The sequence below is a fragment of the Anthonomus grandis genome, chromosome 4, assembly GCF_022605725.1.
Source record: "Anthonomus grandis grandis chromosome 4, icAntGran1.3, whole genome shotgun sequence".
Lineage (NCBI taxonomy): Eukaryota > Metazoa > Arthropoda > Insecta > Coleoptera > Curculionidae > Anthonomus > Anthonomus grandis.
This window is the reverse complement of record NC_065549.1, coordinates 4,321,418-4,344,249: the sequence shown is the minus strand read 5'-3', so window position 1 is coordinate 4,344,249 and position 22,832 is coordinate 4,321,418. Positions and strand designations below refer to the sequence as shown.

Here is a 22,832-nt window from a genome sequence, read left to right as displayed (position 1 = left end):
TGTTTTTATTATAAAATATGTGACTATTCTCAGACTTAAATTTTATTTGTCAGTACTTAGCAGGTCACCTAGCTATAAGGTCTGATGATGCTTTATTAGCGAAACATGTTACCTGATTAATAGATATAAAAAGATATTTTGAGACCGAGACTTAGAGTTTTCATTTTTTTCTCTATGCTGATCTAGAATTATACCAAGGTATTTTTGTTCTTCTCTTTTCTGGATGTAAAGGCAATCATAATCAACATTATTTGCTGAAAAAACAGTTTTCGTTATGAATATACTGGTTGATCTATACCCATTATTGAAAACCTTCAAAATTAAGTTTTAACTACATTCAGACTTAATAAACTAAGATATAAATCCATATCGTGTTTTCTATTTTTATTTGTAAGTACTGCTAACTCAACCCTGACCAAACAGTCCCAACCAGCTATCTCTATTTTTATTAACGACATAGTCACAGAAATCTTAAGCAACTGTCTCCTGTTTGCTGATAACATGAAGATCGTTCAGGTTATTAGCACCTAGAAGGATTGTTTGGTCCTCAAGAAAGATCTTAATGCTTTTTTATTAATTTTCATTAATTAACTTAACGCATTCTTTTTTTTTTTAAATTAAACAAAAAATTATTATAAAAAAAAATATGTGTAGATTCCAGTCACTTGGAATTAATTTAATTTTTATTCCGGGTATTTGAAGTCATTATAATTTTTTCTTCGCGGTTAAAGTCACTTTTGGTTGAATAATTTTTGTTTTGATTTCAAGCATTTGAAGCCATTTTGAATTTTATTCTAGGCACTTAAGGGAAATTTAAACTTCTTCGATGTCATATAAAGTAGTTTTTTTTCTATTTAAGGTATTTGATGCCATTTGTTATTTTATGCAAGGAATTTAGAAATATTTTTAATTTATTCCAGACATTTCAGATTATCTCAAATTTTATTCCAGGAATGTGAAGTGATTTTGCGATTTTAATATGAAATTTGAAGCCATCTGATGTAAGCGTCTTTTATATTTCAGATTTTTTGGAGGCAATTTTAAAGATATTTCAGACTTTAGTAGTCATTTTAAGCTTCGCTAATTTGTTTGAAGGTCATATTTTGTATGCTCTCGAGACTCAAGGGTCATTTTTGTTTTATTCCAGAACTTTGAAGCCATTTCAAATTATATTTTTGGCATTTCATGCAATCTCAACATTTATTTTAGGCATTCCAAGTAATTTTTCCTCAAGTTGACAGTTGACATTTAGCTATACAGGGTGATTCAAAATTGAGTGCATATAGATTTCAAGGGCGTATTATTCAGCCAAAAAGAAGAACTTTTTTCCATATAAACGTATGTCCTAACTTGCTTCGTTTTTTAGATACAGAGTGTAATTTTTTTTTATTAAAATCGGTTTTTTATCAATTATTCAAAATCCTTTCAGCCGATTTAAATAAAATTTGTTAGGCTTATTTGTCGTCATAAAGGCCCTCCTTTGGTGGGAATAAAATAAATTTATTAATTAATTAATAAGCGTTTCAGAGGGCTACCTACTTGATATTTATAGGTAACATTATGGTACGCCACCGCTTTTTTGACAAATTATTTTTTTTTTTAGATTAAGCTGTCAATAATGTCACTTTCTTGCCTCTTGAGCCTTACTCGTATCTAGCCTTGTTTCCAGGAAAAAAAACAAAATCTGTGCCTGGTCCCTTTAGCACACATAATAATTTCGCATCGATTATTGAAATTCGTTAAATTCCTTTAAAATTTAACTTAGCCTAAGTAACAGATACAAAAGCATATTTTCATAACAAAAAAAAAATTTAACTTATACACTCTATATCTAGAAAACGAAACAAGTTAGGACATACCTTTTCATGCCCTTAAAATCTTTGCACTTAAATTTGAATCACCCTGTATATCCCAAAAAGTTTATCATTATTTATGATTTTTTGCATAATTTTGATGTCAAATAATCCTATTTGATAAATATTTTATAGTACAATACCGATAGTAATGTCACTTGTCAAAAGACGTTTTTATTGTTATGATAAATAACAATTTTCATGATAATTGAATAAAATGAGGTAGAAATGACTTAAAACCAGTGGTGGGCAATTAACCGAGGAAAGTATGGCTAAAAATTGTTAAAAAATTATATGCCACTGCTGATTACTAAATTAGTTAATATTAGTATTTACTTTTACTTTTCAAAGTTACTTAGGTCAAACTTACTTTTTAATATTTCATGTATTTTTTTTTTTTAAGAAAGCAAGAAAAAGTGGGGTTATAATACATTTGCCCTCATTTTTTTATCATGGATTTATAACGTATTTAATTAAAGTAAAATTTTTTGCCTTTTACCAAAAATCAAAATCTAATGGACCAAAATCAGGTAAGTGGGGTGGACAATGTCAAGGGCAAACATTACAATTTTTTCTATATGCCTTCTCTATCTTTAAATAATAATAAGTGTATGAAGCAGCTGAGAAGCTCGTCTTTTTTTCTCTCCTATAATATAATAAAAGCGAATATTGTCAAAAACATACGTAAATCGTTCATAAATCTGTAATAATACCCCCACCTTTGTATATTAATAATTATATAACTCCGCGTAAAACCATAAATAGGATTACCTTGTTAGTAAGTGGAAATAAACCATTGCTTACCCTCACATTGATGTCCCTCACTTGCATTTTTAGCTTGGTAAGGACATCGTTGTGATCAGTAAGGATGCCGTGACGTCGGATTTCGTCACAACTGTCCTCTTGCTCGGCACCGGAGTGGGGGTCGCCGTCGCTCATGTCTTCCTCGTTATGTGACTGAAATAGAAAAAGACACAAATATATTTTCAATTCAAAATCTATCTACCTGAAAACAAAAAAAAATATTGGAAATTTTGACCCTTTTAAAGTGATTTTAAGGGTATTTGAAAGTAATTTTATTAAAAATATTACGGCAGGTACATTTTAATTGTCAAAACATGATTAATTATCGGATTACGTTTCGTTTAACCCTCTTAAGGAGTAATCCGACGCTGCGCTGGTTTCATTGATTAAAAGGGGGAATTTCTTGATAAAAACCACTTGATAAGACTTCAGGTTTTATCGAGTTACCACGTAATTGAAACTTACATTAAAAGATATAATTACATTCTTTAGATTATATTTTATTTCTTAGATTGGGACTTACAGGGATTATGTGGATTAAGCTGGATATAGTAAGGTAGAATCTTTTTTAGAGTGGGTTTTATTACGATCCTCAATGATACTTAGGTTCAAGATCATCTCAACCCTGTTATATTTTACTTTGAGATTGGATTATTGTGAAAACCTTACGTATAATGCTACTCACATATTATACACATAACTGTCATATATTTTTAATTAAAAAAAAATTAATAATATTATTTGTCAGCCGGTGTGTGGCTCTATAATCTCCCTTATAACACACAAAAACGATATAATGGCCCTATTGACGCCACCGATATACAATAGGGAGTATATATAAACCAAGGGTGTGTTTGTGTCGAACGTTAGACCACCCCTTCGGTGAAATACCACTAAAAAAAAATCACTTTTATAACATAAATCGTGGGCTAATATGATTATTTTTTATGGTTTCCATTTGCATGCTAACGACTCTCAATATGATTTAACTATATTATATTAAACAAATATTACGTTATAATGCAATTTATTGAAATTGGATTATGTTGGTAAATCAGGGGGTATAAGATTTCTTACTTATTACGTGTTATTGATTTGGTAAATCGAAGACGGATAAGTGCATTTCCTTAGGGTTGAATAATTAACTTATTTAATAATTAAATATAACAATCAAATTATTTGTTTTTATTTTTTTTTTTGGTTTGATGAATTTGATGTGTTTTTTTATTATAAAAAATTATGTAAATATTTACATCATTATTTTTTTGAATAAACTCTGAAATTTTATCAAAAATTTTAATTTTGAGAAATATACGATTTTTTATGATTGTTGCTTTAACGTGTATATTTTTTTATGAATCTTTACTGTATTATTATGCTTTTTATTTCATTTTCTTGAATTTGATACACGTACAGTTTTTTTAAAGGTAATTCTAAAATTGTAAAAAAATATTAATTTATGCATTTTTTATACAATTTTATGTTTAAATTTGCTTCTAAGTTTAGTTTCTATGAATTCTGAATTATAAAAATATTTCTAAATAATTCTGAATTTAAAAAATATAATAAATTTGTATATATTTTTTTTTTTTTGATTTTGCTGGTTACATTGAAACATAAAGTTTGTTTTAAAGTTTAGTTTTTTGAAAACAAGTCCTAAAGTTTTATAAGTAAGAATTTTTATTATTTTTTTAATTTATACATTTTTTATTAAATTTTATGTGTGATAATCCTGAGATTTTCCACAATTATAACATTCTTCCAAATAAATCCGATTTGGAAAAAAATAATTAAATGTTTTTATATAAAATTTAATTTTTTATTTTGCTACTGAGACTAAAACAAAAATTTTTTTTTAAGTTCAGTTTTTCCTAAAATTGTAATAACTTTTTTTTTTTTAATTAATGTAATTTTATTCAATTTAATGTTTCAATTTCCTTGACTTTGACACACATATCATTTTCTTATTAATTATAAATTAACAAAGTTAGTTTTTTTATTTATTTTTTCATTTGTTTTTTTATTTATTTTTTCATTTGTTTTTTTATTTAATTTTAATATTATTTTTTTAATTTGTGTATTTTTTATACAATTTCATGCTTGAAATTACTGGCATTTTTCATAATTATATTTTTTTTTCAAGTTAATCTGATTTTAAAAAAGAAATAAAGAAATAACAAATCTTGACATTGTAACCATTTCTATTTTTTTTTGGGTGTTTTTTATACAATTTAAAATTTTAATTTTCTTTTATTTGATAAAAATATAAATTTTTCTCTAAATAATTTTGAATTATAAAAATAAATAAATTTGTATGTCTTTTTATACAGTGTCCGCCTAAAGTTCCGCATAAATTCGATAAAAATTAGAGACATGATTTTTTGAGAAAACGCTCGGACCCGTCGATTTTTATTTTAAGTTGCGCATTATTTCACATAAATTTTTGTATACAGAGTGGAACAAAAAAAAAGATGTGACGTCATCGGTCATTTTTTAAATGGAATGCTATATTTTTTATTGCATTTATGAAATATAGGCGAAATTCCAAGCAAGTTTCGTAAAACACACCTTATGTCAAAACTCAACTGTTTCCGAAATATTTACAATTAAATAACAAGAAAACAAATAAGTACGTCTTTTTACAAATTAAGGTAAAATCGAGGATAAAATAATGTTATAAACACTGCCAATTGTTTCTATTTTCATGGTTGCACTTGCAAAGAATCTCTATTTTCGAATGTCACTGTCAGTTCGAAAATTAATAGTTTTTATCAGAATCAATTATGGCTAATTTAACGGAAACCCGACGAATTGAAATTTTCATGATGCTAGGGTACGGGGATCGAGTGCACACGCAAAAAGAAGTAGGTGAACTGTTTAATGCCAAATACCCAAACCATCCTATTTCTCAGTCAACAGTAGAATAGAGCACAAATTCATAACTTCAGGTCATGTTAGGGATTTGCCAAGATCAGGTCGTCCAAAAATTTCTGAAGGAACAAAATTTTCTCGTTCTGAAAAAAACGTTCTGTTCTCCGTCGAAAAAAATCCAAACAATGCAACTTCACAAATTTCAGTTGATAATAATATAGCCGGAACGTCAGTAAGACGCACCTTAAAAGGAAATGAATACCACCCTTATAAAATAAGACTAATATACGAATTAAATAAGGACGATCCTGATCAAAGAAAACAAAATTTTGCGAGCAAATGATGAACATTTGCAATAATAACCGTCAGTTTTGTGTTACGAGTTTTGTTTTCGGATGAAGCAACTTTTTGTTTAAACGGTGTCGTAAATCGGCAAAATTGTCGGTACTGGTCAGTGTCAAATCCACACTGGGCAACTGAGGCTCATACACAGTACCGTAAATCTATTAATGTTTGGGCTGGTATCGTGGAAAATAGGGCCATACTTTTTCGAAGAAAACTTAACAGGACAACGCTATTTGAATTTTCTTCAAGAAAATTTTATCCCTGCTTTGGCTGCCCTATACCCAGACGAACAAGACCCTGCTGTCCCGACAGATAATTTATGGTTTCGGCAAGATGGCGCACCGCCACATTTCTTTTGAGATGTCCGTAATAACTTGGATACAGTGTTCCCAGGAAGATGGGAATAGGACGAAGAGGAATCCATAAACCCTGCAAAATCATTTCAAAAAAAGGGCAAAAGTAAATGGCCAAAGTTATTTTAAATGAGAGAGGCCAAACCGCCACAGCACACGGTAAATGCAATTGGAAATTGAATTCCACCTTTCTTCGTTATTCCGCATGTTCGTAAACAAGACTCGTAAGAGTCTTAGACAAAGTTCGTAAATATGACAAATGGAGCACCACAATAATCCAGAGTTGTGACTCATCTAGTGGCTGGATGTTTAGTGACAACTTCGAATTTTATAAACTTCGTAAAATGTAGCCAAGATAAAAAGGTTATATTAATATTAGACGACCACATATAAGCTATCGGTTTCAACCGTTGGTAGATATGGACTTTCAAACATGTTTTAACCAAGCTTGTGATGATTTTCTGGTTCAAAGTCTTGGACAAACAATTTTATTAAAAAATAATGCAAAGCTTATTGGTATCCGTTACCAAAGACTTTTCTAAAAGTGGTATATACCCCTTCGATTTACACTTGTTTACTGACTATTACTTTCTCCCCGCAAGGGTTATTGATCGACCCTCATCACCACAAACGAACGTCCGATGCAACTCCAGTACTTTCTGACAATGGAACTCCATTACTTTCTGAAACTCCAAAACCTTCACCTGATAATAGGGAATGTACCACGGAACCCTCTTGCTGTTATTAGACTCCCGAAGAAATAAGAGCACATCTCTAGTCTCCACTAATAAAAAAACCAACATCAAGAAGAAAATCTGCAAACATAAAAGTTCTAAACATGAGCCATTATCTAAGGTTTATAGATAGGTAAATAGATAATGCCTCTATTGAAAAAATTAAAACTTTAACGGATATAAATAGTAAATATAGAATGAAAAAAAAAATAACTAACATTCTTGTAGGGGTTAACAGATTTCATTTTAAAAAACATAAGGATTTTTTAAATAATTTATGTAATGTACTAGAAAGAGAAGGGTAATTTTTTATGAATAATTCCAATAAAAAATTTTATTCCAATAGAGTGGCCGGCCAGGTCACCAGACCTAAATCTCTGCGACTATTTTCTATGGGGGGTACCTGAAAAGTAAAGTTTATATTGAGAAGCCAAACAACGTAGAAGATTTGAAAAATAGAATTAGACGTATATCACCTGAAATAATTAATAAGTATTTTACATAACTTTGTAAAGCGTCTTGCTTTCTGCCAAGAAGTAAAGGGGGGATCAGTTTGAACACTTGATACATTAATAAGGGTTTTAACAGTTTATAACATTTTATCCTCCATTTTATCTTAAATTGTAAATAGACGTACTTACTTGCTTTCTTGTTCGTTAAATGTAAATATTTCTGAAACATTTGAGTTTTGAGGTAAGGTGAGTTACACGAAACTTGCTTGGAATTTCGCTTATATTTCATAAATGCAATAAAAAATATAGCATTCCGATGACGCCATATCTTTTTTTTTGTTCCACCCTGTATACAAAAATTTATGTGAAATAATGCGCAACTTAAAATAAAAATCGACGGATCCGAGCGTTTTCTCAAAAAATCATGTCTCTAATTTTTATAGAATTTATGCGGAACTTTAGGCGGTCACTGTATAAGTTTCTGCTGAAGTTGTTTTGAAAGTTGAGAAATTTCAAAAGTTTCTAAGTTTAGTTCTTTACTACAAATCCTAAAATTGTTATAATTTTATGTTTATGTTAATGTTTTAACTTCTTTGAATTTGACACAAATATAATTTTCTTCTAATTATTTTTAAATTAAAAAAATAAATATCAAGTTTGTATATTTTTTTTATAAAATTTAATTTTTTATTTTACTGCTGATATTAAAAATTTGTTTTTAACTTTACTTTTTTTACAATAAATCCTGAAATTTTAAGAATTTTTATTTTTTTAAATTTAATGTTTCGTATACAAATTAATATTTTAATACAAATATAATTTTTTTCTAATTAATTATAAATTATAAATAGTGAGATTGAAACATAAAATTTGTTTTAATCAGTTTAGTTTTACACAATAAATCTTGAAATTGTATAGATTTTTTAATACAACTTTATGTTTTAATTTCTTTGAATTTGGCGCCAATATAATTTCGTACTAATTAATTCTGATTTATAAAAATAAATATTGATAAAAAAAATTTTTATTTTAATTTTTGTTTGGTATAAGTTTTATTTTTTAAATGAAATTGTACGTGTAAGTCAGCAGACGAGATTAAATCATAAATTTGTAAAATATTAAAGTGAACAATTAAATATTTTAATTTCCTTGGATTTGGCCCAAACATAATTTTCTTTTAAATCATTAAAAAAATATAAATTTATACTTTTTTTATTAAATACTAACAAAACATTTGTTTCCAAGTTTAGTTCCTTTAGAACAAACACTGCAATATGCTGTATTTTTGTATACAATTTTATGTCTGTGTATAATTATTTACAAAAAATTTTGGAGTTGCTAGAAAATGTTTTTATATATTTTTTTAATTAAAAAAATCATGTTTTATTTAAATTTTTCTAATTTTATAAATAAATCTGTACCTTACACTTTTTTTAGGACATATATTTTATAAAAGCTCATATTTTCCTTCATTAAATTTCAAATAAATTGTAACTGTACTGTACAAAATAATATTTTTTTAAGTTGGTTTAATTTTTTATAACCATTTTATTTGCATATTTCATATATTTAAACAAGTACTTTTTTTTACAACAAGATCTAAAAGTACACCAAAAATTTAAATTTTTTTTGTTAAAATTTTACCTTTTAAATTTAATATTTTCGGTAATTCCAAGATCACAAGCCAATTTCTTATACATACATCCAGTCGCATAATCTAAATATACCTGGCTTTATTACGGCGAAATGTGTAAAACTTATTAATTTATTGGTCACAAAAATAATTTTACTGCATCGTATATATATTTTTGCATTTGATTTGGCTTAAGTAGCATTGCCGCATTATTAAGTCTCTTTACTGTAAGTACATAAATTTTCTCAGGTGTGTGGCACGTTAATAAAATTCATAATACTTTATTAAATAATAAATCATTTTGGCTAGATTTAAGAAAAAAATCCTTGATCAACCACATAAATTTTATTCAATATAAGAAGAATTCAAGCATATATAAAATGCAAGATTTTCAATCATAAATAAACGATAATTTGTCCCTTGTTTTGTTACCCCTAAAAAATTCCATAAAACTATTTACAACAAGCCTCACACATAGTTCCAATCTGAAATACGGTGAAAGACGATCAAAGACCCATCATCAACATCGGATCCTAAATACATATTTGCCGTCACAATAAAACAGGTCTCACTAAGTAAAGTCAAACATTCTTTAAGAAAAGGGGTATAAACATTCCGTTTTTGGCCTCTTTTCAACCATATACAGGGCGAATTATTTATTTAAAAAAAATTATAACAAAATGCCCCTATTTTTTTCTTAATTTAACATCGAAACTACATAGGAAATCGACTCTCGAGCTTCTGATTATCGGACACGTCATTTCCTATACGGCGAATCAGCTGTAATAAATTAACTTGAAGGGTCTCTAGGAGCTTATAAAAAGGCCATTGATGTGTCTAAGGCACAATTGAAATCAAAGGAAACTTAATAGGAGGGTATCGGTAGTCGGCGCCTGTACCCGGGTCTTATGGCCCAGTTGGATACCAATTTTTACATTCGATTTGAACGGGGGTGCCGATATTCACAATATTTATTATGTGTTTGGTTAAGAGTTTAAAAATTAGATAGTTTCGGGTAATTTTTGAGAAAATGGTTTTCAGGCAAAAAACTTCATTTTAGACCACAAGTTTTACAAATTTATAATTATATTAGTACAGTTTTAAGATGATTTAGGTAAAAATAGTGCGGATAAATTCATTTAAGAAGAAGACCGATTTTAACCAAACGAATTATCATGAAAGATCCTGAGGAAATGATTTCTATCCTATGTAAAGGACCACACTTCTACGTAAGAGAAGTAAAATGTTCAAATAACTCAGACAGGAATGAGAAGGGACAATTCAGAATAAAGACAAAGAAAACTTGAAAAATTTAATTTTTCTTAACATTTTCCTGTAATAAAAGCCATTTTAGATCCAAGTATCTTGAATGATTGTAATGAAATTATGCTGGTCGTATGCAGTGAGCCAAACTGGAATTTCGAAATTTGACCAAAGGTTTGTACCCCATGACGAAATTTTAAAATATCTCAGTGTCTATTATTTTAATAAAAAAAATTATAAAGTGCAAAGCGACAGATAATATTTGAATGTAGAAGACTGATTAGGAGCATATTTGTGCAAAATTAATGATTTTCGAGATATTTCGAAATTTAGAGATCATGACAAAATATCTCAATTCCTATTATTTTAATAAAAAAAAAATATAGTGTAAAGTGATATTTGGATTTATAAGATTGATTATGAGCATATTTTTGCAAAATTAATGATTTTTGAGATATTTCGAAATTAAAGGAAAAGCAATGGATCCCTAGACTCAACGACGAAATATCGAAATATGTCACTTTTTATTATTTTAATCAAGAAAATTATAGAGTGCAAGTGATAGATATGATTTGGGTTTACAAGACTGTTCATGAGCATATTTTTGCAAAATTAATAATTTTGCAGATATTTAGGAAAATGCAATTGGTCCCTAGACTCCACAACAAAATATCGAAATATGTCACTTTCTATTATTTTAATCAAGAAAATTATAGAATGCAAAGTGATAGATATGATTTGGGTCTACAAGACTGTTCATAAGCATATTTTTGCAAAATTAATAATTTTGCAGATATTTAGGGAAATGCAATTGGTCCCTAGACTCCACAACAAAATATCGAAATATGTCACTTTCTATTATTTTAATCAAGAAAATCATAGAGTGCAAAGTGATAGATATGATTTGGGTCTACAAGACTGTTCATGAGCATATTTTTGCAAAATTAATAATTTTGCAGATATTTAGGGAAATGCAATTGGTCCCTAGACTCCACAACAAAATATCGAAATATGTCACTTTCTATTATTTTAATCAAGAAAATTATAGAGTGCAAAGTGATAGATACGATTTGGGTGTACAAGACTCATTATGAGCATATTTTTAAAAAATTAATAATTTTTGAGATATTTTGAAAGTTATGAAAAGGCACTTTTAATACTTATTTAGTGCCTAAATTCCTGACGAAATATCGAAAAAATCTCATTTTCCATCATTTTGATAAAATGATGTTTATCCTATTGTAGAGTGCAAATTTATTGATAATATTTTGATCTACAAGACTGATTGTGGTCATATTTCGAAATTTAGGGAAAGGCACTTGGTGCTTTGACCTCACGACAAAATATCGAAATATCTTAATTTTTATCATTTTAATTAAAAAAGAGTACAAAATGATAGACAAAGTTTTGGTTTACAAGACTAAGTACAAAAAATTTTTTTTTTAAATTATTGACTTTCGAGATATTTTGAAATTTGGGAAAAAGCCCTTGGTCTTTATGAAATTTTAAGAATCTTTAGGCAAAAATAGAAAAAAAAAAACGATGCAGTATAAAAGGAGACACTCATCAGACAAAAATCTAATTTTAGGCCCAAAAATTTAGAGATTGGAGAGACACAAAGTCAATGGTCTCAGATTATGTTGTGTGCCTCCAATCTCTGAATTTTTATTATTAAGAGGTCTCTTTGAGAAAAATGGACTATTTGTTTGAATTAGACCCAAATATTACGAAGATTCGTAATGTTTAAATCATTTTAGGAAAGACTTCAAATATAGCAAAATAAATTGCAAGTAGCTTCAAATAACTGGATTTATATAATAGAAAATGACCTCAAACATCTAAAGTACATATACAATAAATAACTTCAAAAATCCAAGGAGTTGTCTTAGAAGATTCTAAATGCCATAAAGAAATTCAAGAAGCGTCTGCGACTAAATTATGCACGCGACCTCGGGTCCGAAACAACGTATTTATTGGGAAATAAAAATTCATACCTTTGGCTGTATGCGTCGCGAAACGATGAAATTTGGCATGTGGCCTCTCAATACATTGAGAATGATGGATCCGTAAACAATTTTTTTTTTCAGTAGCCACAAAGGCAGCGGGACTGAGTCAAAGTGAAAATTTCGTAAAAAAACGGTCAAATTCCTTCCGGTCGCGAGAACTCAAATTAAAAGCCGACGCGAACGACTTGAAATTTTTAGGACACGAGGGCTATTAGAAGCTTAAGAATTGTATACTTTTTGAGCCAGATCGGTATACAGGGTGGGTTATTATCAGCGAATAAACGTGACTAAAAAAAAAAAAAATTCAAACTTCTCCAGAGGCTAAAATATAATTTTTATAAAAAAAGTGTTTCGGCTAAAATTCTTTATTTTATAAGAGATTAGACATACTTGAAGCTTTTTTTTGTAAAAAATTTATTTTTCGAGTTCTGGCATTTTCAGTTTTTTGGAATTTTCTTCCAAACGATACTTATTTCAGAAAAAAGCTTTATCCTTTATCTTTTATATGCCATATAATCGGCATTTTTGGAAACCATATAGGGCGAGCAATAGTGAACTTTACCCATGAAGGTCCGACCCGAAAATCACATTTTATTTAATAACTTTTTAGTGATGGCCCCTGGACGATTCAAATCAAATTCCTGAAAGACAAATAATAAAATGACATCAAATGCTTGGAATTAAATTTAAAAAAAATTAAATCAAAACTGGAATTTTTGTTTTTCGTGTACAGTGGGTCAAAATACGAAAGAAAAGTGCAATTTTAAGATGTTCTAAGCAAAAAAAGCAAAGTGAGATAGAGACAAAAGAAAAATTGACTTATTTACCTGCAAAAAAAAATAAAAATCAAGGTATAGCTTGTTCGCGTCCTGAACAGTTTTAATAAAACTAAATTTCTATTTCTTTTAATTTTCTCTGTCTTCTCCTCGTGTTTTCCTTAATTCCGTAAAACTTTTTCACGATCATATCAACCAGAGAACCGGCGGATCTAATTTCAAGATATTCAAATCTGGCAATTTGGTTACGCACAATAAAAATCGGAGAAGGTCGTAAAACGGTCAAACAATGGAATTCTTTTATTTTTTTTTTTGCATCGCCTATAAATAAACTCATCGTAATATTAATTACGAAATGCACCTATAGTTAAATATCACTTATATACTGTTACAAATTAATTGAAAAAATATACCAGGCAACGTAAAAGACACTTCATTATATAGCGAAAGATATATTTCCAAACCGGCTCTAAAAATAACAATTTTTGATATTCATCAGGTGTAAAACTGAAACTGAATTATCACTAGCCGTTATAAAAATTAGTTCAGCGATAAATCCCGGATCTCTCTCAATTTAATTTTCTAATCTGGTATATCAGCCGCGTTAATGACGGGCCAATTTGTCTGGAAATGATTCGTATTACTCAAACTCTTAAGTAAATAGGCTACACGCATCTCGGAACGCGCACCATTAGATTTAAATCTATTTTCATCCGTTAAAACCGATGGTTAAAATCCAAACCATGTTTTAGCCCATCGATATGATTCTTTTTTTTTGTTTTAAAACGTCGATGGTATAAGTAGCACACGTGAATCAATATTTACAATAAGCCCTGCGTTCTTATGTTTGCCTTTCTGGCTTTTAATTATTATTAGCAATATAATCTTTGCTGCGTTAATTCGTTGTTTTTCAGGTCGAGTGTTGAAAAGCCACTTTACAATTGGATTCCTTAATTGTAAAAAAGTTGTGAAATATGACTGGGTTTTAAGGCATATAGGGTGGGACGAAGGGGTGTATTCAGAGTCTGGAAAGATTTGTTTTTATAATTCTCTTATAATATTAGAAAGAACTATATGTAAATGAATTCTATGTAACGGAAAATGGCCTTTTAATGACCAATGAAGTTTTGGTTTTTATGTAATTTTTTATACTAAGGTTTCTAGTTTTTCAGTGATCGCTTGGAAACTTTTTGAGGTACTTTAAGAGAGTTTTATTGAAAAGGTATTTTAAAATAAATAATTTACCACATAAACCTCATCAGTCCAATGCCCGTCAGATTTGGGGTTTTTTGAAAAATTATAATTATTCTCGGATATTTTTGCCGATAAATTCCAAGCAAATTAAGATAATTCATAAGTTTTTGAGGGTCGCACGGAGCTAGTACCAGTGAATGATGGATATACCCTATATGCCATATATCGGTGATAATTCTGTGCTAATGCATGATAATGCTCGTCCACGCGCTGCTAGAGTTGTTCGGTAATACTTAGAAGAGGTCGAGATACCCACCCTAAATTAGCCTGCATGTATCCCGGACCTTAGTCCGATAGAACATGTCTGGGACCAACTAGGATAGCAAATTTAGCAACATCCAGCATCAATAAGAACATTAGATGATCTTCAAAATGTTCTTTTTGACTTCTGGGCAAACGTGCCGCAAGAATACCTCCATAACCTGTTTAGAAGCCTTCGAAGACGAATGGAAGCTGTAATTAGAGCCAGGGGCGGTAATACACGCTATTAGAAATTCATTGGCTTAAATAAAGTTAATTTTTTTTGTATACATGTTTTGTACAATTTTTTTGATTTTTGCATATTTTGTAAATCAAAATGTTTGTCTTCTGTAGATTAAACTGATTTAAAATAAATGTTGCAAAAGTCGTATATATTTGGTGATTTAATTATCAATATCAAAAATTTAAAACATTTAAGAAATAATGAGTGATGCGATGATTTTTGTGGGGTGTGTATATTATAGCCTGTAGATTTATTCAGTTCAAAAATTTGAATTATAGATTAAAAATTGGCTTAACTAGAGCAATTTTAGTTTCAGGGTAATTTTTTCATTAAATTTTATATTTTTTTAAGGAATAATTATAAAAAATTACTGAAATTCACCTGAAGTTCTTAAGAAAGTGCGTTTTCTAAGGAATAATTTCATATACAAACCATTTTTGTAGGTTTAATACTTTCTGAGCTAGAACCCGTATCGTCGTTCAAGTCCAATGCCTGTCAGATTTGAAGTTTTTGAAATATATTTAATTTTTTATTAATTAATTATTTTTGGATATTTTTGCCTATATCTTCCAAGCTAATTAAGATATTTTTATAAATTTTTGACACTATTAGATACTATAGTCTGTAGTTAAATCACATATAAAACTTTGATTATAGGTTAGAAATAGGCTTGTCTAAAGCAATTTTGATTTCTGGGTAATTTTTCCATAATTTGTTTTACCTTTTTTAGAAATATTAAAAAAAATTAACTTGCAGTTCTTAAGAAAGGGCGTTTTCTAAGGAATAATTTCTTTTATGAACCATTTTGTTTTTTTTTTGTTGTTTTCTGAGCTAGAACCAGTTTCGTCTTAAAAGTTCAATGCTTATCAGATTTGAGGTTATTGGAATAAATGTAAAATTTAAAATACTACTTCCAAGTACATAACTTGGATACTTAAGATATTTTTATAATTTTTCGACAGTATTAGAAAATATAGTTCGTAGATTTATTCCATCTAAAAATTTTAATTTTAAATTTTAAATTGGCTTAGTTACAGCATTTTTGATTTCCAAGTCATTTTTTGCTAAAATTTTCAGTTTCTCTTAAATTAATTAAACAAATTTTAGGAATTTACTTGTAGTTATTAAGAAAGTGCGTTTTCTAAGAAATAAATTTTTATATAAATCATTTTTCTTGGTTTACTACTTTCTGAGCTAGAATCAGTATTGTCTTAAAAGTTCAATGCTTATCAGATTTGAGGTTATTGGAATAAATGTAAAACTTGGAATTTTTTAATCATTCTTGGATATTTTTACCTATAACTTCCAAGCCACTTAAGATATTTTTATTATTTTTCTACGGTATTAGAGATTATAGTTCGTAGATTTATTCCATCTAAAAATTTTAATATAGTAGTTAAAGTAATTTTGGTTTTCAAGTCATTTTTCGCTTAAATTTTCAATTTTTTGAATTTTTGGAGTACATATAAAACTTTGAATTTTTTAATTATTTTTTATTTTTTTTATCTAAAACTTTTAAGTAATTTAAAATATTTTTATTACTTTTTACAGTGTTACCTTATGCATATGGACTTCCTAAGAAAATGCGTTTTCTAAAGAAAAATTTGATAAATGTATGAACCATTTTTGTGAGTCTATCATAGCCTATCAGATTTGGAGTTTGTGGAATAAGTTAAAAACTTTAAATATTCCTGCTAATTAAAATATCTTTCTCATATCTGCTATATCTTTCATGCTAATTAAAATATTTTTATAATTTCTTCCCAGTACTATAGATTATAGCCTGTAGATTTATTCTATTTTAATCCTTTGTTAAAAATTGACTGAACTATAGTAATTTTGACTTCTGTGTCATTTTTTCATCAAAATTTCTATTTTTTTTTAAATAAATTAAAAAAATTCTAGGAGTTCTTGAGAAGTTTGTTTTCTAAGGAATTATTTATTCAATCAAGCAGTATTTATCTGCGTTTACGCTTAAGGCCTATCAAATTTTGAAATTTTTGAAATAAAACTTTGACATTTTTAATTATTCTTTCCTAATTATTGAATATATTTTTGTAATTCCTTTACAACGAATTTTTAGTGAACATCTTGTAAATAAACTCTGTACAAAAAAAATTAATTTTAAGTGAAAAATTGGCTTAACTAGCACACTTAGTTTTCGGGTAATTTTTTTTTGTAAATTTTTTAGTTTTTCAAGGATTACTTGGAAACTTGTTGAGATTCCTTAATGGAGTTTTTTATTTTAAGGAAACATATTTTATAGAGAATAATTTCATATGTGAACCATTTTTATGGATATAATAGTTTCTGAGCTAGAAGTACTTTTACCTTCTTTCTTTCCTGAAGTTTTTGTAACAAATTGCAATTTTTTTATTACCCTTGGACATTTTCGCATGTTACTCCTAAGCTATTTATAATATCTATAGAATTTTTTATAACAATTTAATGCACATCTTCTAGATGAAGTTCCTATAAAAAAAATGATTTTAAGTAAAAAACTAGCTTAACTAGAGCACTTTGTTTCGGAGTACATTTTCTTGTAAATTTTTTAGTATTTATTACAAGAATTGCTTGGAAATTTTTTGAGGTACCTCAGTGGAGTTTTCACTTAAAGAAAACACGTTTTCCAGGGAACATTTTCATATATGAACCATTTTTGTGGGTCTAATAGTTTTTGAGCTAAAGCCAGTTTTGCCCTCCAAGGTCCAAAGCTCACTAGGTTTTTGGATTAAATTGCTTTAAATTAAGTTTTGAATTTTTTATTGTTCTTGGACGTTTCTATCTAAAACTCCCAAGTCCTTTAGGATATTTTTATAATTATTTTACAGTGTTTCCGCCTATAATCTGTAGATTTATTTTATATAAAAATATTAATAACAGGTTAAAAATTGTCTTAAATAGAGCAATTTTGATTTCTCGGTAATTTTTCCACAAAATTTTCAATTTTAAATATTTGCTTCATTAAATCGCTTTATTTTGCTTTATTTGGTTTCCGGGTAATTTTTTTATTGCTCTTGGACATTTTCGCATGTCCTAAGCTATTTGAAATATTTACATAATTTTTTATAACAATTTAATGCACACCTTCTAGATGAACTCCTTATAAAAAAAATTGATTTTGAATAAAAAACTAGCTTAACTAGAGCACTTTGCTTCGGAGTAATTCTTGTAAATTTTTCAATTTCTCAAAAAGGAAATTTTTTGAGGTACCTCAATAAAGTTTTTACTTAAAGAAAACACGTTTTTCAGAAAACATTTTCATATATGAACCTTTTTTATGGATCTAATAGTTTTTGAGCTAGCGCTTTGCCCTCCAAGGTCTAATGGTCACTAGATCTGAGGTTTTTGGAATAAATTGCAAGTTTTGCATTTTTTTATTGTTCTTGGACTTTTTTATCTATAAATCCCAAGTCATTTAATATATTTTGATAATTATTTTACAGTCTTACCGACTATAATCTGTGGATTTAATTAATGTAAAAATATTAATAATAAGTTAAAAATTGTCTTAATCAGGAGAATTTTGATTTCTGGGTAATTTTTCTACTAAATTTTCAATTTCAAATATTTGCTTTATTCTTGAGAATTTTTTCAATTAACCTTACAAATTTTGAATGAAAAATTGAATTTGAGTGAAAAATTGGCTTTGCTAGAACACTTGGCTTTCGGGTAATTTTTTTTGTAAATTTTTTAGTTTCTTAAGAATTACTTGGAAACTTGTTAAGATTCTTTAATGGAGTTTTTTACTTGAAGCAAACATATTTTATAGGGAACAATTTTATATATGAACCATTTTTATGGATCTAATAGTTTCTGAGCTAGAGATAGTTTTACCTTCTTTCTTTCCTGAAGTTTTTGTTGCAACAAATTGCAATTTTTTTTTATTACCCTTGGAAATCATCGCATGTAACTTCCAAGCTATTCGAAATATCTACATAGTTCCTTTATAACAGTATAGTGGACATCTTCTAGACTAACTCTTTCTAGACTAACATTTTTTCATTTTTCTTAGATATTTCCATCTATAACTCCCAAGTCATTTAAGATATTTTCATAATTATTTTATTGTGTTACTAACTATAATCTATGGATTTATTTAATGTAAAAATATTAATAATAAGTTAAAAATTGTCTTAATTAGGGCAATTTTGATTTCTGGGTAATTTTTCCACTAAATTTTCTAGTTTAAATATTTGCTTTATTCTTGAGAATTTTTTTAATTGACCTTACAAATTTTGAGTGAAAAATTAGCTTTACTAGAACACTTGGTTTCCAGGTATTTTTTCTGGAAATTTTTTAGTTTTTTAAGGATTACTTGGAAATTTATTGACATTCCTTAATAAAGTTTCCTACTTAAAGAAATCGTATGTTTTAGGGAACAATTTCATATACGAACCATTTTTGTGAGTCTAGTAGTTTCTAAGCTAGAGCTAGTTTTGCCCTCCAAGGTTCAATGGTCACTAGAAGTTTTTGTAACAAATTGCAAGTTTTTTTATTACCCTTGGACATTTTCGCATGTAACTTCCAAGCTATTTTAAATATCTATTTAATTGCTTTATAGCAGTATAATGGACACCTTCTAGATGAACTCCTTATAAAAAAAATATTTTTAGTTAAAAACTAGCTTAATTTGAGCACTTGGTTTCGAAGTAAATTTTCTTGTAAATTATTTAGTTTTTCAAAATCACCCAAAAATTCTTTGAGGTACCTCAATGGAGTTTTCACCCAAAGAAAACACTTTTTCCAGGGAACATTTTAAAGTATAAACCATTTTTGTCGGTCTAATGGTTTCTAAGCTAAAGCCAATTTTGCCCTACAACGTACAAAACTCACTAGATCTGAGGTTTTTGGAATAAATTGCAAGTTGTGAATTGTTCTTGGACCTTTCTATGTATAACTCCTAAGTTATTTAAGATATTCCAATAGAAAAATGCTGATTTCTTGACTATAAATTTTACTGAAAATCAGATAAACAAAAACACCATTTTACCAGTATAACCCTTAATTGCAAACGAATAACGAACAGTTTCATTACTTCTTAAGAACCCAATAAATCTCCGTCTGGCACACAAAGAAAATTTGTCCAGACTCATAACGATTTTCTGGTTCTTAAAAGCATAACTCGGTCTGGTCGATACGAACGTGCGATTATATTTATTCGCATTCTAAGAATAATGACGATCTTTTTTCGGTGCTTCATCCCCCTTCTCTCTCGCACGTTCCCGCAGGTTAGAGCGAGTAGCCAGTAGACGAATTTCGAATTAATCCAGATTATAAGAAAAAAAAGGTGTCGTCTGAAGAGTACATGTATCATGCGAGAGAGAGAAACAGACAGTCTCGGGCTATTCTCGGGTTTTATTAATAAGAGGCAGCGAATGCCGTTGTCTATCAAACCGGTGAACACGTGTTGAAATAACTAGGGGGACATTAAGGTTGTCTGAATTATCTGATACAGTTCGTCATTGTCGTCTGTTATTTTCTAGTGCATCTAAAGTTAGTCTAAATTAAACATTATAATTATTTACTATATTAATATTGAATTGTTGATAATAATAATAAGTTCCATGTAAAAGTCAATCCAAAACGTACAACACGCCCTATAAGTTCATTAATCATTCCTCAGGAAACGTCACATTCTTAGATCCCTTATAACCGCGTTTGATATGATTAGGTGTGTCGACTCCACAAGGGTCCTTCTCTGTATAATTGGGAGAAAAGGGATGTCATGGACCACATGTTCATTCATGATATAAATGTAAGAATTATTTACATGTTATTATAAGTCTTGTCGGAAAAACCTTTTTCCTTAGTGAGGTTTAAAAATTATAAGCTTTCTTATATTGAAACATGGCAGTAAGTTAAACAAAAGGCGATATTTCATGATTACAGGGTCCCAAAACCAGACGATCCGAAGCGAAAAATGGGGAGCGAATATCCGCACGCAATATACAATACGGTAGCCGGATTCTCCACGATATTTTCTTTTGTTTTTATTTTTGTTCGATTTTAAAAGAAACAACAACGGATCGGTCATTTAATGAGTTATTTTGCTCGTTTTTCTCCTCAAATTATTCGAACTCACCTGGCCTGGACATTGAAGAATTGACAGAATAATTTGTACATAATAAATGCAGAATTCCATCAACATGGGAAATTTACTGCATGATATCTTATGGACAGCTGGCGGATATTTCGCGAGATAGACTGGAATTTATATTTCAATATAATTGTTTATACTCACGATAACCTATTTTTTTTATTTTAATTTTATAAGGGTCATTGAACAGTAAAATGAAGCAAATCGTTACTGAAAAATTATAAATTTTTCTTGAAAAAAGAAGCCTTTATTGGCTCTAATTTATTATAGCAGTGATTATTTCAGTGATCAACAATATCTCACTAATGATCTTTAATTTAGCTGGAGGAATTTAGAAACAAATTAATATGCTTAAGAAAAACAGTCATTTTTCAACGCTTATTTGCATATTAAGATAAGGTTTTTTTCACCGTTAAAATCAAAGCAAAATCTCAATCTCTACAGTGATTTTATGATTTATGTACCTTGATTCGATAAACAGTTTATTTTTAAATATAAAAAAAAAACGATTTTTCATAGGCTATAGAATGAAAATCATAAAAAAATATTATTTTATTTGAGATTAACATCATAACAAATTTTTAACACGTATTAATTTTATTCTAAATATTAATCCCAATAGTTTAATTGATATGTTATCTCAACAGTGCTTTTTAAGTTGCTTTCAATTATCGATTTTTTATTTTTTATGGTGGAATTGATAAAGAAATCATTATGCTTGGGAAAACACTGATTTCTTAGTAATTCTGCATTTTAATATTAAAATAGAAAAAAAATCTTAATCTTAACATAAATTTTATAATTTATGTACCATGCGATATAAAATTGTTTTTTGCTCAACAGTGATTTTTCCAATTTTGCAGATCCGTTAACTCAACAGTGATTTTAAGTCTCACGTACCTTAAATCGATATACAAATCGTTTTGCAAAAAAAAAATAATAGTGATTTTTAAAGGCACAATATAGATAGAAAATCACTAAATTATTTTTCAATTTAAGAAAAGCAATATCGGTTTTAGAGAAAAATAGATATAATTCTTAAAAGTGTTTTTTTTTTGTTTCCTATATCTGTTATCTCAATAGCGATTTTTTAACTACATATAAACAATGATTTTTAAGGTATATATAGAATGAAAACCACGAATATTTTCATTCAATTTGAGAATGGTAATATCGATTTTTGACCAGAAAAAATAGTAATCTCAACAGTGATTTTTTCAGTTCTGTAGATCCGAATAGCCATTTTCCAGATCCATGTACCTTAAATCGATATTCAAGATAAAGAGTGATTTTTAAAAAAAAATCTAAACCTAGAATGAAAATTACGAAAAATTGTATTCAATTCAAGATAAGGCAATACCGATTTCTGAAAATAAAAAATATTAATCTCAACAGTGATCTATTATCTAAACATTAATTTTTAAGTCTCATGTACTTTGAATTGATATACAAATTGTTTTGCTTAACATAAATAGTGATCTTTAAAGCCATATACATATAGAATGAGAATTACGAAAATATTATTGGAGATAAATCTCAACAGTGATTTTTGAGTTTTATGTATCTTGAATCTATTTATAATTAATTTTGCTTAAGATAAACAATGATTTTTTTAAGGCAGACATAGAATAAAAAATCACTAAACATTTTAGTTAATTCGAGATAAGGCAACATCAATTTTTAACAAGCAAAACTATGAATCTCAATAGTGATTTTTTTAGTTTTGTATAGCTGTTATCTCAACAGTGAATTTATAATTTATGTATGTACCTTGATTCGCTAAACAGTTTATATTTAATTATAAATAAAAACAGTGGTTTTCAGAGGCTATAGAATAAAAATCTCAACAAATATTATTTAATTTGAGATTAACATCACCTTTTAACACGTATTAATTTTATTCT

General features: G+C 28.2%; 1 protein-coding gene across 6 annotated transcripts in view; it reads right to left on the bottom strand.

The window, feature by feature from the left end:
* The window catches only part of LOC126734838 (protein dead ringer-like), a 235,509-nt gene that overhangs the window by 162,017 nt on the left and 50,660 nt on the right, over positions 1-22,832 (bottom strand). For 4 of the 6 annotated variants that reach the window (XM_050438607.1, XM_050438608.1, XM_050438610.1 and 1 more), the window contains exon 2: positions 2,625-2,810. In XM_050438607.1, coding sequence (XP_050294564.1) covers positions 2,625-2,810 — 186 coding nt within the window. The remainder of the gene's footprint in view (positions 1-2,624; positions 2,811-22,832) is intronic. The other 2 variants (XM_050438611.1, XM_050438612.1) reach the window with 1 other exon arrangement.